This window comes from Rhipicephalus microplus, chromosome 10 (assembly GCF_043290135.1).
Source record: "Rhipicephalus microplus isolate Deutch F79 chromosome 10, USDA_Rmic, whole genome shotgun sequence".
Lineage (NCBI taxonomy): Eukaryota > Metazoa > Arthropoda > Arachnida > Ixodida > Ixodidae > Rhipicephalus > Rhipicephalus microplus.
The window spans coordinates 57661165-57676912 of record NC_134709.1 but is presented as its reverse complement, the minus strand read 5'-3'; the positions used below and the strand labels follow the sequence as shown (position 1 = coordinate 57676912).

Genomic DNA, 15748 nt, shown 5'->3' with positions numbered 1-15748 from the left:
CTGCGAGGGGAGCGGGCGTAGAGCAGGAAAAAGGGCGCGTACCCTGTTGTCTCGTGTTTCGCGGTGTTGTAGGCGTATGTGATATAGGGCAGTACTTCGTCCCAGTTTTTGTGCTTGGCATCAACATAAATTGACAACATGTTCGTTAGCGTCCTGTTGGTCCGCTCTACGAGGCCATTCGTCTGGGGGTGATAGGGGGTTGCGTGGCGGAATTGGCTGGCAGACAGGCGTAGGATCTCTTCAACGACGTCAGCGACGAACTGACGTCCCCGGTCGCTAATGACGACTCGTGGAGGGCCATGACGGAGAATGATATGCCGAAGCATAAACTGCGACACGTGAAAGGCTGTTGCAGTAGGTATAGCCGCAGTTTCTGCGTAGCGCGTCAGGTGGTCGACGCACACGATGACCCATCGATTGGCACTGGCTGAACGCGGAAACGGACCTAGAAGGTCGACACCAACAATCTCGAAGGGAGAGCTAGGAGGTGGTACGGGATGGAGAAGTCCGGGTGATGTAGTCGTGGGACGCTTGTGACGTTGACATTGTTCGCAACCGGCTACGTATTTTTCTGTGTCGCGTCGCATCTTGGGCCAGTAAAACCTTTGCTGGATGCGATGAAACGTTCTGGCGAAGCCCATGTGCCCACTGGTTGCGTTGTCGTGGCAGAACCGAAAAATTTGGGGACGTAGAGTGCGTGGAACTACCAGAAGCAGACGGGCGCCTTGGCCAGAATAATTCTTCTTGTAAAGGACGGCGTCATGGACTACAAAAGAGCTTGAACTGGCCGGGTCATTCGCGGAGGCAAACAGGTGATCTAAGCAATGATCCTCGTGCTGTGCTGTCCGGAAAGCCGCGATGTCAGGAAAATGAGAGTCAATAGCTGTGATAAAATCGTCAAAATTATCAGCTTCACACTCGGTCGTTGGTAGAGGAAGCCGTGACAGGCAGTCAGCGTCTGCGTGGCGATTACCGCTCTTGTAGCGGACCGTGAAGTCAAATTCTTGTAACCGTATGGCCCATCGCGCAAGTCGACCAGATGGATCACGTAGGCTCACCAACCAGCAAAGAGAGTGATGATCGGTGATGACTGAGAAACGACGACCGTAGATGTAGGGGCGAAACTTGTGTACGGCGAAAACGACGGCGAGGCACTCCAATTCGGTAACCGTATAATTACGCTCTGCCTTGCTCAGGGACCGGCTTGCATAGGCGACGACGTGTTCAGCATTGTTGTGTCGTTGAATAAGCACCGCGCCGAGACCAACTCCACTGGCATCGGTGTGGATTTCCGTGGAAGCAGAGGGATCGAAGTGGCATAGTATTGGCCCGGAAGTGAGAGCGAACTTTAGTTGCTTAAACGCTGACTCACAATTTGGTGTCCAGTGGAAAGGGGCGTTCTTGCGCAGCAAGTCAGTCAGTGGCTGGGCCTTTTCAGCAAAATTAGGTACAAAGCGGCGAAAATAAGAGCATAGGCCCAGAAAGCTTCGTAGCTCGCGGATAGACTGTGGCTGCTTAAACTTGCTGACGGCGTCCACTTTCTGCGGGTCCGGTCTAACACCAGCTTTGTCCACAAGGTGTCCTAAAACCAGTGTTTGCCGTTCACCGAAACGACATTTTTTTGAGTTCAGTGTCAAGGCGGCTTTCTCCAAACATGTTAGAACAACGTCAAGGCGATGATTATGTTCTTCAAAAGTTCGTCCAAAAATAACCACATCGTCCAGGTAACATAAACAAATTTCCCATTTAAGGCCTCTCAAGACGGTATCCATATAGCGTTCAAATGTTGCCGGAGCATTACACAAGCCGAACGGCATAACATTAAATTCAAATAGACCGTCTGGCGTTACAAAAGCCGTCTTCTCTTTATCAACTGGATCCATGGGAATCTGCCAATACCCGGATCGCAAGTCTACCGAAGAAAAGTAGGAAGCTGAATGAAGGCAGTCAATTACGTCATCAATGCGGGGGAGGGGGTACACGTCCTTCTTGGTTATAGAATTGAGACGCCGATAATCAACACAGAACCTCCAGGACCCGTCTTTTTTCTTTACCAAAATAACAGGTGCAGCCCACGGACTTGACGATTCTTGAATTACACCAGTGGCTAGCATCTCGCCAACTTGTTCAGCAATAACCTTGCGTTCGGACACGGACACGCGATAGGGCTTTTGTCGGAGAGGATGAGCAGAGCCAGTATCGATCTTGTGACGAGCGCGCGTGGTCGGTATCTGAGCCCTAGGCACCTTCCGTGCAAAATCAAATACTTTAGCATGTCTCGCCAGCAGTGCAACCAGGTCTTTGCGCTTCTGTGAGGAAATGGACTTGCTAACCATTTTTGAAAATTCAGCTTCCATACCAGAAGTTTCCGGACCCGCCCTTTCAAGATCGCTTAAAGCTCCAATGCAGGTGCTGCTCTGCTTTTCGAACAGGGCAAGGCGCATACCAGCCGGTAGTACAACCGACTCGGGTGAGCTGTTTATCACCCATAATTGAGCCGTCTCGTCTGCGAGAGATACAATGCATCGTGGTACAAAGATGTTTTTCTTGAGACAAGCTACAGGCAACGGCTCAATCACTATGTCACGTGGATTCAAACTCGAGTTGGTTTCCGAAGTGGTCACTTGTACGCTGGCCGTGGACCACGCTGGCAGAAGTACATCTTTAGCTACAGTGAGGTTACCTTTCTCACAATCAGGCTGCTGGGCGAGAGTAGACAACAGAACCTCACCTGCTCCACAATCCACGGTCGCACGACACTCTCGCAAAAAGTCTATGCCAAGTATAACGTCATGCGTTGATTGAGCCAGTACTGTGAATTCCGCCTTGAACGTTTTACCGGCAACACTAACAGACGCAGTGCAGACGCCGACAGGACGCAAGAATGCGCCGCTCACTGCCCGAAATGTGGCAGGTTTGTCCCAGTGAAACATAACCTTACGGCCCAGTCGTTGCTTAAAAACTAAACTCATCACGGAAACACTTGCGCCAGTGTCTATCAATGCCATCGTGGGAACGTCGTCAACAAGTACCTGAACCTTATTCTGAAGCATAGAAACTGGTGGAGGCATTCTTTGATGAAAATCGGTACGTCCAGCGACCTCACCTCCGTCGGCCGCGCTGGCTAGTTTCCCGGTGGCGGAGACGACATTCGTGACCGGCGCCGTGGAGATGGTGACCGAGGTGGACGGGTGGTGGGCGGCGTTAGGCTGCGCACAGATCCGGGCGAATCACTCCGGTTGATCGGCTGGTAGGCGTGCCGCTCGTCAGTTGGATTGGGGGGCCAGTAGGTGTAGTCAGGCCGTTGGCTTCGTTGTGCAAACGTCGCGGATCTCTGAGGGAATGTCGAACGTGGATTACGTCGCATTGGGCAAAATCGGGCGATATGTCCACGAACACCGCACTGGTAGCAGACGGGCCGTTCACGGGGCATAGGGAACGTCGCTGGATGTTGAGGGTACGCGGCGCTCTGTCCCCACTGAGACGCAAAAGGAGGTGGATGGCTGTTGTAGCCGTAACGACTGTGGGGAGCATAAGGCGGCTCTACATAAGAAGACGCCGGTGGTGGAGCCCTTAGCTGAGGGCCGCGGTTGGAATAGCTGCGCTCCTCGAAACTCGTAGCATTGATACTTGTGGACGGTGTATCGCACGGTGGTTCTCGGGCGTTCAAGGGCGCGTAAAGGTGACGACGAAGTTCCTCACGTACAATGAGGCGAATCGTTGACGAAAGGTCGGTAGGCACGGAGTCTTGGCACACATCGACAGTGGCGACGGTCGTAACATTGGCAAGGCGTCCGAACTTCGTAGTGATGCGGCGAGTCTTCAGGGCCTCAAACGTTCGGCAGTGCCCAATCACATCGGCCACAGACTCAAGACTCTCCTTGCCGATAAGGAAGTGGTAGACGTCTTCCGCAATTCCTTTGAGAATGTGGCCCACCTTGTCCTCTTCCGTCATGTTGGTGTCCACACATTTGCACAGTTTCAGTACCTCCTCAATGTAGGTTCTGCATGTCTCACCACAAGCTTGAGCTCTCTGCGACAACATTTGCTCTGCACGTTTCTTCTTCGTCGCAGGGTCGCCAAAGCACTTCTTGATCTCCTCCATAAACTGGTCCCATGTTGTCAAGGTGTCTTCGTGATTCTCGAACCACACTAAAGCACTGCCATCGAGAAATAGACCCACGTGGGACAACTGGCTGGCCGCATTCCAGCCATTGGCTCGGCTCACCCGTTGATAGTGGCTGAGCCATTCTTCAACGTCATCGCCAGGTTTTCCTGTAAATGTGCGTGGCTCTCGGTAGTGGAAAGACGGCGCCCTCGCGACCGGCTGCTGGATGTCTCCGTCCAAGTTCATATCTCGAGGTAGTGGTGGCAAGCCCGCTAGTCGACGGCTGCGGCGAAGCTCGTGCTCTTGCGGTTCCGTCGTTAGTAGACGGCTGCTCTCCGGTCTCGCTTGACAGTAGCTGGCTTACCCAGCACCTCCACCACAACTGTGACGAAGGAACGCGTTTATTTACAGGAAATGGTTGAGATCGGTACAGCTCAGAGCCAGAAACCGGCGACCGAGCTGCTCGTGAGCCAGACCGCTTTCACCTCTTCCTCTTCATGCGCCCATCGAGGTGTGTCAATATTTCATTTTATTGTTATCACGTTCATAGATTCACCTTGTGGCTGGCTTGCAATTTTTTTCGATCCTACTCAGTTATATTTAGTTACAAATTATGACAATGCAGTAAATTCTATAATGAAGCACATAGTGGTATCTATGAAGAGTCGCCCTTTGCTTTTCTTGGTGCTCGGGTACAGTGTTATAGTTAAGGTTGAAGAAGTGAGAAAAAAAAAAAAACATGGTCAACTCTTATGATTCACAGTCAAGAGGAGAATGTAATAGTGTAATGGTGCCCTGTATGCATCGCCTTCTTAACTGCTAGCCTAGCCACGGTTCTCAGTGCATGCCTAAACCGTGACATTGGTCATTTTGAGCTACTGTACAATGCCCACTGCAGGTGCAGTTCTTGTCTACCTATTCACAGTGGCACACACCCACTTTGGGGGATTCGTCATGAATTGAAGTGCAGTTCTTAGAAGCCTCTCAGCAATACTTCTTCCTTTTGCGAATCAGCGAAGAATTCATTACACAACACGCGAACCTGTGCAGCTGCTCCTTTTGTTCATGCGTTTGCAGCTGATGATACGTCTTAGCACTTTGTATTGTGTAGGAAATTAAAATGCCCAGTCACTGAAATTTTGCACGTCTTGAGGCTTGGTGCGATTGTTCTCTTCTGCCAACCAACCTTACATGCGTTAAGAAGACGAGATGCATTACATCACAATCATATAAAGCTTTTATGCAAAGCAGCTATCAATGCAGATGGTGTGTGTTTGATGGTGTCTCGAACCAATAACTTTCCTTATTCATTGCATCTTTCTGAATTTATTGGTCAATGACACAATGGTTGTCCACTCTGAACAACAGAGGCTCGCAGGCATTGCCAACAGGATTTCGTCGAAACAAGCTTTCTTAACATTGTTGCGTTAAAAGAGTTTCCGCAGCTTCCCCGTCTTCGTGTACGGAAAGTCCCTTCAGAACAGACACATACTTATTGGGATGGGAGTAGCCACAGAAGACTGCTACAACTCGCTTTTGACAAAATGTAATTGATAATCAAAAATAATTACGAAATCTTGTCATTGGATCAACTAGATTGATTCAGTTTCAAAAAAATATTTACACTACAATAATGCAACAAAATGCAGTTGATTAGAACTAATCGATTACTTGTGACTGGTAACGTACAGCTCTGCTGTTGCCAAACAGGTCAGGTGTTCTGAGGTAGCTTTGCTGCCAAGACACTTCAACTGTTGCCCATGCATCGAGCTGTTTGCCGCAGATTCAGCTGCCTTGCCTGCAGGGCTTGCACTGGGAACTGCGTCACTGGAGCTGTTGCTGCTGGCCATTGGAAGCGCTAGGTCAGTTTTGTTTTCTGCCGTTTCAAGACAATCTGGAAGAAAACGTAAGGGTTTGTCATCTTGCGACAAAGAATGGCGATAACCAACTGAAAGAAATGACAGAATTCAAGATCTACTAAAGTAGTTGGGATGAAGAAACACGATCACAATAGGACAATCCTGAAGTTCACGTATTTTCAAGCATGCGAATAATAATGTGAGAAAATTCAAGTACAGGCATACAAAAAATTGAGGCGGGAGTTAAGGGAACCAGTGACATATACCAGGGTTTAATATCTATGCATTATCCTAGAACACATTTCACGTTAAAGTGCTCTCTTCTGTTTTTCCCGAGTTTTCATGCTGCAAACACTTCCTTAAGCTGTCCTAATGACTATAGTATCAGTTAGATTACAATGAAGTTGAACGACATATATATGAAAATTATGCGGAATGAATTTCTGTAGTAAGTATACTCATACCGCATGTAATTATTGTTACTACATACAAATTAGTACAAAACGTATGGGCAAAGAGCCCCGCTATTGCGTTATAGCGGTGTTCTCTGAATATCATCAGTCAGGCAGAAACTGCGAAATCAGAGGGTCAACAAAGCATATATAGACATCCCGGAAGAAATCTACAGAGAATCATTTGACACCATACTGCTCTATGAAAAAAGCTACAGAATACCAATCAAGAAAGATGTAAGGCAAGGGGATACAATCTCCGCGATGCTATTTACCTCATGCTTACAGTAGATTTTCAGAGGCCTAGACTGAGGAGAGCTAGGAATAAGAATTAATGAAATGTACCTTAGTAACCTAGTGCTTCGTCAAAGTCATTGCATTGCTGAGTCACTCAGGGGACGAATTGCAACTCGTGATTACCGATTATACAACGAGAACACAAAGCTAAGTCTCAAAGCTGATCTACAGAAAACGAAAGTAACATACAACATCCAAAGAAAACAGAGCTTCGATAAATATATTATGCTATTGAAGTTTTAAAAGATTACATCTACTTAGGACAGGTAATAACTGATGAGCCGAACCACAAGATTCAAGTAGTTAGAATAAGAATGGGGTGGAGCACATTTGGCAAACACCCTGAAATCTTGACTGGAAGACTGCCACTATTCCTCAAGAGGAAGGCTTATAATAGCTGCATATTGCCAGTATTTACCTACGAAGTAGAAACATACAGGCTTACAAAGAGGGTTCAGGTTAAATTGAGAACGATGCAGCGAGTGATGGAAAAGAAAATTTTAGGTCTCACCTTAACAAACAACAAGAGAGCAGATTGGATCAGGGAACAAATTAGGGTTAAGGAAATCAAGGTTGAAATCAATAAGAAGAAATCAACATGGGCCAGGCAGATAGACAGGATAACCGCTGAATATTAAGGGTAACTGTCTTGATTCCCAAGGAAGGCAAATGCATTAGGGAGAGAAAGTTAGGTGGGTCAATGAGATCAAAAAGTTCACAGTTGTAATGTGACCACGAAAAGCACAAGACCGGGTGGATTGGCGGACTAAGGGAGAGACCTTTGCCCTCCAGTGGGCGTAGTCAGGATGAATATATATATATATATATATATATATATATATATATATTTAGGTCATGAAAATTACGCTAAATTCGAAGTCACTTTGTACCAGAAATTTACTATTTGCGCAAAGCTACTATTAGCAATTCTATGTAAATGCAGATAAGACGGTGTTTCTAGAGAAAGTTTAGCCATTCAGTGTTATGCAAAGTCAACAGAACCTTGACAACCTGATAAGGTAACCTTTTTGTGTGCAAGATAGATTTGGGATGCTTTAAAAAAATTGAGGGGTACAGTGCCAAGCAAAATGGGAGGACTTGTCATATAAAAAGGCTAAATCAAAGGGTTTCCTATTTTTCTTATATTATCACTGTACCGTTAATTAACTACATGAAACCAGCTAGCCCAATCTGCTCCCTTCAAAAGTGCACATTGATAGTTCTTTTAAAACAGAGGACAAAATGCTGAAGTCTCACCCGTTTTTTCAGTGGTGGTGCCTGGTGCTGCCATGGCAGAGGTGTCGGGCGGTGGTGTGGTCGAAGTGGATGTGCCTGGTACTGCAGCGCTGCGTTGGTGTGCGGTCTCAGTGGTGGTGCCTGGCGCTGTCGTTGCAGTGGAAGTACCTGATGCTGCAGATGCAGTGATGGCGGCAAATGTTGTGGTTGAAAATTTGGCTTTAAAAAATGCATATCTTACAGCCTTCCTTTGACACAGTACCACCATCGTGGCATTACTTAAAAAAGGAGAGATCAGAGCTCCAGGTAGCCACAATGTTGCATACCCCCAATGAAAAACAAAACCAGCTCTGTTTGAAGTTCTGTTTTATAGCTTTGATTTCGATTTTGTGTACGCTTCCTTTTAACAGCTTTCATTTATTGTGCAGTTGCTGTCAGTCATTGGCATACCGCTTCACAACAAACTAAGATATAACCAGCTCGTTTTACCGAAAAAGCTGTTATGATATCACAACAAGCGTTGTGAACCGTAGTTGTCCACCGGTGTCCGCAACCACTATTGCACGAAATAAAATAAAACTAAATAAATAGAAAACATCAAAGAAACAGGATTCCAACCCGGGTTCGCTCCATGCCACCTCAGAATTATACCACTTAGCCACATCAGTGCTTGAAATTGCATTGAAAACTGACCTTGGACCCGCTTCACGTCGAGAAAGCAATTACATTAATTTGAGTAATACTTATCAGAACAACAACGGAACAACCAGGCATCAAAGAATGCGAATTGCGTAACGAGCTGGTCATGGAATGCTCAAATCCATTATAAAAGCTTCAGGCATAATTCATCTTCATCAGCCACAGCATCAAAAAATTATACAAACTTCCTTACAAGTCTGTAGCGAGTACCATCCTTCTCCGAAGAATGATGAAGATTGGCATAGTGAATGCCTTCCGACAACACAAAAGATATGATGACTCATATTGTAGTGCATAGCGTGTAGATACACATAGCGCATAGATACACATAGCGCATAGATACACATAGCGCATAGATACACATAGCGCATAGCGCATAGACACACATTTCGTGTATACAAGCCTCTTCAAACCAATAAAGTAATGCGGTGAAATTAAGTTTTTCAGGGAGAAACTAAGGGCTGTATGTTCCCATGCTATAATAATAATGAAAAAGCTTCCATCACTCACCATTGTCAATAGTAGTGTCGGCATCCTGGTGATCCATATCTTCTAGTTTTGCATTGAGTTTATCCTCAGGACGTCTACAGAGAAAGGTTATTGTCATGTTTTGTTGTGTAGTGCATACGATAACATGAACTATAATAATAATAAACAAGAAACTGCTAACACCTTGGACAAATTGACTACTGGCAAGTGTATCCAAATCACCTGAAGTGCAGTAGCAACTGAATCTTATTTATGCAAAGACATCTTTACACTTTCTGAAGTGCTTTCAAAGAAACACACAACTTGATTGCCTTGCAAACTAATTAAGCTTGAATGCATAAACAATGAACGTTACACTTTGAAGACGACATGTATCGGCATGACCAAAACGGCACGCGAGAGTTCCTTTACGATAGAAAACATTCGCAGTGCAGATTGATGTCAAATGTGGTCATGAAAACACTGGCAAGAAAGAGGTCACCAGTCTCTATGATTGCATAACTTTCGTGGTGCAGCTCCCTGCCTCCATTCGTTTTATGATGTTTGTTCTGTGCAGGTAACGCCAACTAGGCTACTAAGATAGCAAGCTGGCATTGCATACAAGGCGTTAATCTTTGCGAATCACCCTTGCATGGACTTTTTTCCTATCATAAAAAAAGTCCACGTGACTTCTAGAATTCTGGTGACTAAATATGCACCTATTCTTGTATTACATAGCTAAATTATATCACAAATGGACATTACACTTCTTTGGAGCTGTACAAAATAATTGCTGATCTCAGTGTTTCTCAAAATGTCTTATAAGACATCTCCTACAAATGCAAAAATACTGTGCTAAGTAAACCACTATCTATAAAAAGATATTCTGGGTGTCATTTATATTGCAACAATGATTTTATTATCACCACAAACTATTTTGCCCTCATCGTTTATTCCACAAGTTCAAATTGATAACCTCAGCACGTGCGTCGCATGCTCTGTGTGCAAGCGTTAAAACTGCAATCTCAGACAGACAGAACGTGCCGGCCAGCTCCGTCAGGTGAATGAATAGATTCCGGTGGGGTGGCTGCATTGCTTGGGCATAAAAATCAAACTTTGAATAAGACAGGTGAGATGGTGCCCACAAGAGCAATGGCAATTTCCACAACACCTGAAAAGAGCGGATATTCCTTTGTGCCTTCACGAGTAGGCTTCTGCGAATAGTGAATTTTAGGTTCGAAGCGAATAGTAACTTTGGTCGAACAATTTCAATTCGAATAGAATCTATCATGTATTAAAAAAATGGGCATATTTATCATGACCTATTAAACCTACACAATACTTTTTTTGAAATATGGCCTCTATGCAAGAGCTTTCTTTAGGTTTTCAATTCAAAAGCAGTCTAAACAACTTTGAGAAGCAGCAAAATTTGACTTTCAATAGGATGCAAGTGATAGCCTGTAAAACATGTAACATTACTCATTTCAGTTAGAGTGTGTAAACTGGCAAAACAAGCTTTTAAGCTAAGAAAATGATAAATTGATTTGAGGATAGCGTGTTCATTAAAAGGGACCCTACAACAGTTTTTCAAGTAGCCATGGAATAGATTCACTAAAGAAGCTTCTTACTTTATGAATTAAACCCCTCAAAAATTTTGGGAATCTGTCTAGCATGAGCAAAGTCGCAAAGATTTGCCACATGCTGCAATTGCATTCTCTCTTCTCGTCCTGATGAAAGCGCTTGAAGCAAAGATGGGAGAGATGGCATGTATATGGAAAGGAAATACGTTACATGCGTGTCGTGACGTTGACCAGTATTTCTCTTTTTTTATATAAATTCGCGGCTTTTCAGGGCGACGGCGTATGTAGACGTGGACGTGTCGCGGCCGCCCGCAGCCACCCCAGTGAGGATTGGGCACCCCATGCTCGAATTAGCGAATGGCTGGTACGATGGCTCAGACTAGTGATTTTTGGCATTGTGGCGTCATTTGCAGAGAAAAGAGAGCAATTTTTATCTGATTGGGATTTATTGTGCATTTAAGGTTTTGTGCTGCGCTCTAATATTTCGCTCACGTATTTTCAGTAGCTCCGAATAGCGATTGGCAGCGTTTGCTGACCATGCTCAAAAAGTGTTGCAGGACCCCTTTAAATTTGAAGTGAGACTTCGCGACAGAGCCAATTTGTCTTGAGTAGATGTTTTCACGGCTTATCATCATATTTCTGCAGTGAAAATATCTTTACAAGCGATTACTTGCGGTTTTGTATACACTTATTCGTTCATGTCGAATGCTTTGAAATATTCGACATGTAAGAATACTGCTAGACGCACGCCGCGGTAGAGCAACCGTTTGTTGGGCCTAACAGCACCGAGACAGCAAGCAGCGGTTTCAGCACCAGCTACAGCAGCACGAGCCTCCGCCACAACAAACGTCTTCTTCGTCATTCTTAGAGCCCTTATTTGTCAATACATCGACTCCCCAGTGCGAAAGGAGCCATCCTGGCGACCTATGGCACAGTCAGGACTGGTGGGTCGTAGTGAGGTTTTAGACCCTCGACGTGCACAGTCTCGCGCCCGCGGCGTCGTTGATCTGTAGATGGTTGAATAGGTTCAACTATGTAGTTGACTGGTGAAGTCTGGCGCAGGATCCGGTACGGATTGTCATACTTGGGTATGAGCATTGAGCAAAGGCCTGGGGCAGACGATGGCACTCGGAGCCACACTATATTCCCAGGTGCGTATGACGAAGGGGATGAGCGTCGGTCATGCGAGTGCTTCTGGCGAGCCTGATCGTGCGTAGTTAGCGAACGTGCTAGCTGCCGACATTCTTCGGCATATGTGGCGGCTTCGGCCTAAGTTGTCGATTCTGAATGGTCTGGGCGGTACAGAAGGATAGTGTCCAAGAACCATGAAGGTTCCCGACCATAAAGAAGGAAGAATAGGGAGAATCCAGTTGTCGATTGAATTGCGCTATTGTAAGCGTAAGTAACGAATGGCAGTATGCGGTCCCAGTTCGTATGGTCATCAGAAACATACATGAAGAGCATGTCACCCAGCATTCGATGGAATGTCTCGGTCATCCCGTCGGTTTGGTGGTGGTATGCGGTCGTTGTTCGGTGCACGATGTTGCAATCGCGTAGGAGGGCTTCTACAGCTTCCGACGAGAAAGAACGGCCACAGTCACTGAGAAGCTCGCGGGGTGCACCATGCCGAAGGACGAGGTTCTGCAGAATGAACAGGCCGACTTCACGCGCAGCGACTTCGGGAAGCACAAAAGTTTCGGGATAGCGCGTAAGGTGGTCCGCCGCTACGATGACCCAGCGGTTTCCATTTGGTGTGTATGGTAGAGGACCGTACAAGTCGATTCCGATGCGGCTGAAAGGCCGAGAAGGACAAGGCAGTGGCTGCAGTGGCCCTGTGGTTGTGCGAGGGGAGCTCTTCCGGCGTTTGCACAAGGAACATGAACGGACGTACTGCCTAACAAAGCGGTACATTCCGCGCCAGTAATATCGAATTGGTAGGGGAGCATACGTCTTCACTACACCTGCGTGGGCGCATTGTGGATCCGCGTGGAAGGAGGCACAAGCGTCGGAACGTAGGTGGCGAGGTATTACCAGCAACCATTTGTGGCCATCAGGTAGTTTCACCGGTAAAGAAGACCGTCACGGATAGTAAAATGGCGAGCAGTTCGTCGAAGTAAACGATTGTCTGTACGTTGAGACGTCCGAGACAGGTACTCTAAGAGAGATGCTATTCATGGATCCTGGCGTTGCTCAGCAGACATGTCGGCCTGTTCAAGTGAAGAACATTCGCAGCTGGAAACAGACACTGCAACATAATTGTGGGCGTGATGTGTGAAGAAAACGACGACGGAAGTGCGGGGCAAGGCGCGTGTAATGTGCGCGTGAGTGTCAGCGAATCAGCTAATGACCTGTGGTGGCCCATAGAGGTGGCGTGCCACGATTAGGCCACGTGTTACCATTACGTGGCAGTAAGCTTTGTGGCTGGGGACGAGCCGAAGCAGCGGCAGACGGAAGACAGCAGGCCGAAGCGTCGGACGCAGGCAATCCAGGTTCCGGCCAGGGAACGCGGCCGTCCACACTGCTGCCGTCCAACCACCAGCTGGGGCGGCATTGTCGGCACGAGTACTGCATCTCGGGGCGCGGCCTGGCCTGCTGTTCTCTTCCTTGCCGAGGGCATCGCCGATCTCGGCGAGGCGTCTCCACGGTCAGCCGTTCGGCACAGCGATGAACGTGGCCTGGCTAATGGTCACGGTTGCAACGAGCATCGCGTCTCGACGCAAGCTGTTCGCTGGACGGGCTGGCCATTCCCCGCATGGAGCATCGCGTCTCCGATGCGGGTTGACTGCTCCGTAGCCGCACCCATGCCATCAAGCGCTGGTGTCACCAGAGCGTCGCACATCGGCAAGGGACGAGCAAGACGTTCTGCCGGGCGAGACGCGGGCGTGTGTTCGGAGGACCACGGAGCCGGGCGAGGTTCAGGGTGGCCGAGGATCCAGTTGCCAGGGGAGCTCTGGCTGAATCGAGGATCGCCGAACGGTGCCGAGCCGTACCGAGCGACGCGCCAGACTCGGACGTGGGCCGCGAGCTCATGAGCTGCAGTGTGCACCCGAGGGTACCTGGTGGTGCCCTGGCCAAGAAGAAGGAACGTGCGGAAAAGAGAGCTCGAGGGTTGAGGCCACGAAGGCAGAGGAAGCGGTGCGCCGTTCGAGAGGACGAGTTTCTAGCAGCGTTCCTGAGCCGGACGTGGGACCCGTACGTGTCGGCCAGGTCGAACCCCGATGTGTCTGTTCGAGGTCGAGTCCGTCGGCCTGTACAAGGTCCAAGGACGGGGCCTGCAGAACGGCTCCTGCCTGGGTGCAGTGTCCGGGAGCAGGTTCGTGGGCGAGACCTACCGGGTGTGGTCCTCGTGAGCCGTGGCATGATCCTGGACCTCCGGAGTTGCGACCCTGACTGCTGGGTTGGCCGCGACGTCCGACTCAACGGCGCTGCACACGGTAGCGTATCCGTGCGCCGTCAGCCGTTCCACCCGTGCCATCAAATAAATTGTTCATGTTAATCCTTTCTCGTCCGCTATAAGCAAACATAGTGACGAACGTCCGTAACCATCACAGTGGGGAAGTGGCGAGCGAGAAAGAGCGCCGGCGTCCGAATGCTTGCGGCCTGACCGATAAATTACACGAATATCGTAATCTTGGAGACGTAGTGCCCAGTGAGCTAGGCGACCAGATGGGTCTTTTAATGACGACAACCAACACAATGCGTGGTGATCAGTCACGACGTAAAATGGGCGGCCATATACATAAGGCCAGAATTTTGCGATTGCCCAAAAAATGGCAAGGCATTTTTTCTCGGTGACTGAATAGTTCTTTTCCGCTTTAGTGAGGGTGCGACTAGCGTAGGACACAACATACTCATCGAAGCCAGATTTACGCTGAGCAAGAATCGCGCAGAGGCCAACTTCACTAGCGTCTGTATGGATTTCGGTTGGAGCATGTGGATCAAAGTGGCGTAGAATAGGTGGTGATGTCAGAAGATGGCATAAAGACGCGAATGCTTCGTCGCATGCTGCGGACCACACAGACGTTTTGGTTGTCGGCAAGTAGCTGTGTCAAGGGTGGGATTATGGTGGCGAAATTGCCCACAAAACGGCGAAAATATGAGCAGAGCCCAATGAAGCTGCGGAGTTCTTTTAGTGTAGCCGGCCTGGGAAAGTCGGTGACAGTGCGAAGCTTGGCTGGATCAGGACGAACACCATGCTTGCTAACATGCCCTAAGATGGTAAGCTGGCGGGCAGCGAAGTGGCATTTTTTCAAATTCAGCTGCAGTCCAGCGTTGAAAAGACAAGTCAGGACGCTTGCTAGGCGGCTGAGGTGGGAGTTGAAGTCCTTCGAAAAAAACGATGACGTCATCCAAATAGCACAGGCATGTGTTCCATTTAAAGCCTCTAAGGATGTTGTGCATGAGACCCTCGAAGAAGCAGGCGCATTACAGAGGCCGAATGGCATGACCTTAAACTCGTACAATCCGTCGGGCGTTACGAACGCAGTCTTGGAGCAGTCAGCTTCATTCATAGGGACCTGCAAGTAGCCGGATCGAAGATCTAAAGAAAAGAACTCTGCTTCTGGCAGGCAATCGAGGGCGTCATCGATTCTTGGCAGCGGCTAAACATCTTTTCTCGTGCTTTTATTAAGACGCCTGTAATCAACGCAAAATCTGATGCTATGATTTTTTTTCTTACCAGTACAACCGAAGAGGCCCAACGGCTGTTTGAAGGTTGTATTACACCAGGTCGAAGCATATCGTTCACCTGATCAGGCAGGGCCTTCAGCGTGAGAAACTCGATATGGGCGCTGGCGCAAAGGTGCATGGCTACCGATGTCGATTTTGTGAACGATGGCAGACGTGCGACCCAAAGAAGGTTGGCTATGGTCAAATGACATCTTGAAGCGATTGAGTAAAGCCAGGAGTTGGATGCGCTGAGCAAAGGGAAGTTTAGGGTCAAAGGATGGGGAAAAATCCTCCGGAGATGAAGAGTGGTATCACAGGTAATGGTGTTTAAGTGAGATGATGACAAGTCATCAGGTAGGTGACTGAATGAAGCAGAATCAA

At 47.9% G+C, this 15748-nt stretch overlaps 1 protein-coding gene across 24 annotated transcripts in view; it reads right to left on the bottom strand.

Annotated features, from left to right (window-relative positions):
• Positions 1 to 15748, bottom strand: part of LOC119181662 (uncharacterized) — a 115249-nt gene that overhangs the window by 77517 nt on the left and 21984 nt on the right. For 19 of the 24 annotated variants that reach the window (XM_075875705.1, XM_075875726.1, XM_075875725.1 and 16 more), the window contains 3 exons: positions 9162 to 9235; positions 7974 to 8126; positions 5798 to 6002 (listed from right to left, as the gene is read on the bottom strand). The exons of 3 other annotated variants lie outside the window; for them this stretch is intronic. In XM_075875705.1, the coding sequence (XP_075731820.1) occupies positions 5798 to 6002; positions 7974 to 8126; positions 9162 to 9235 (432 nt within the window). The remainder of the gene's footprint in view (positions 1 to 5797; positions 6003 to 7973; positions 8127 to 9161; positions 9236 to 15748) is intronic. 2 more of the 24 variants (XM_075875714.1, XM_075875717.1) reach the window with 2 other exon arrangements.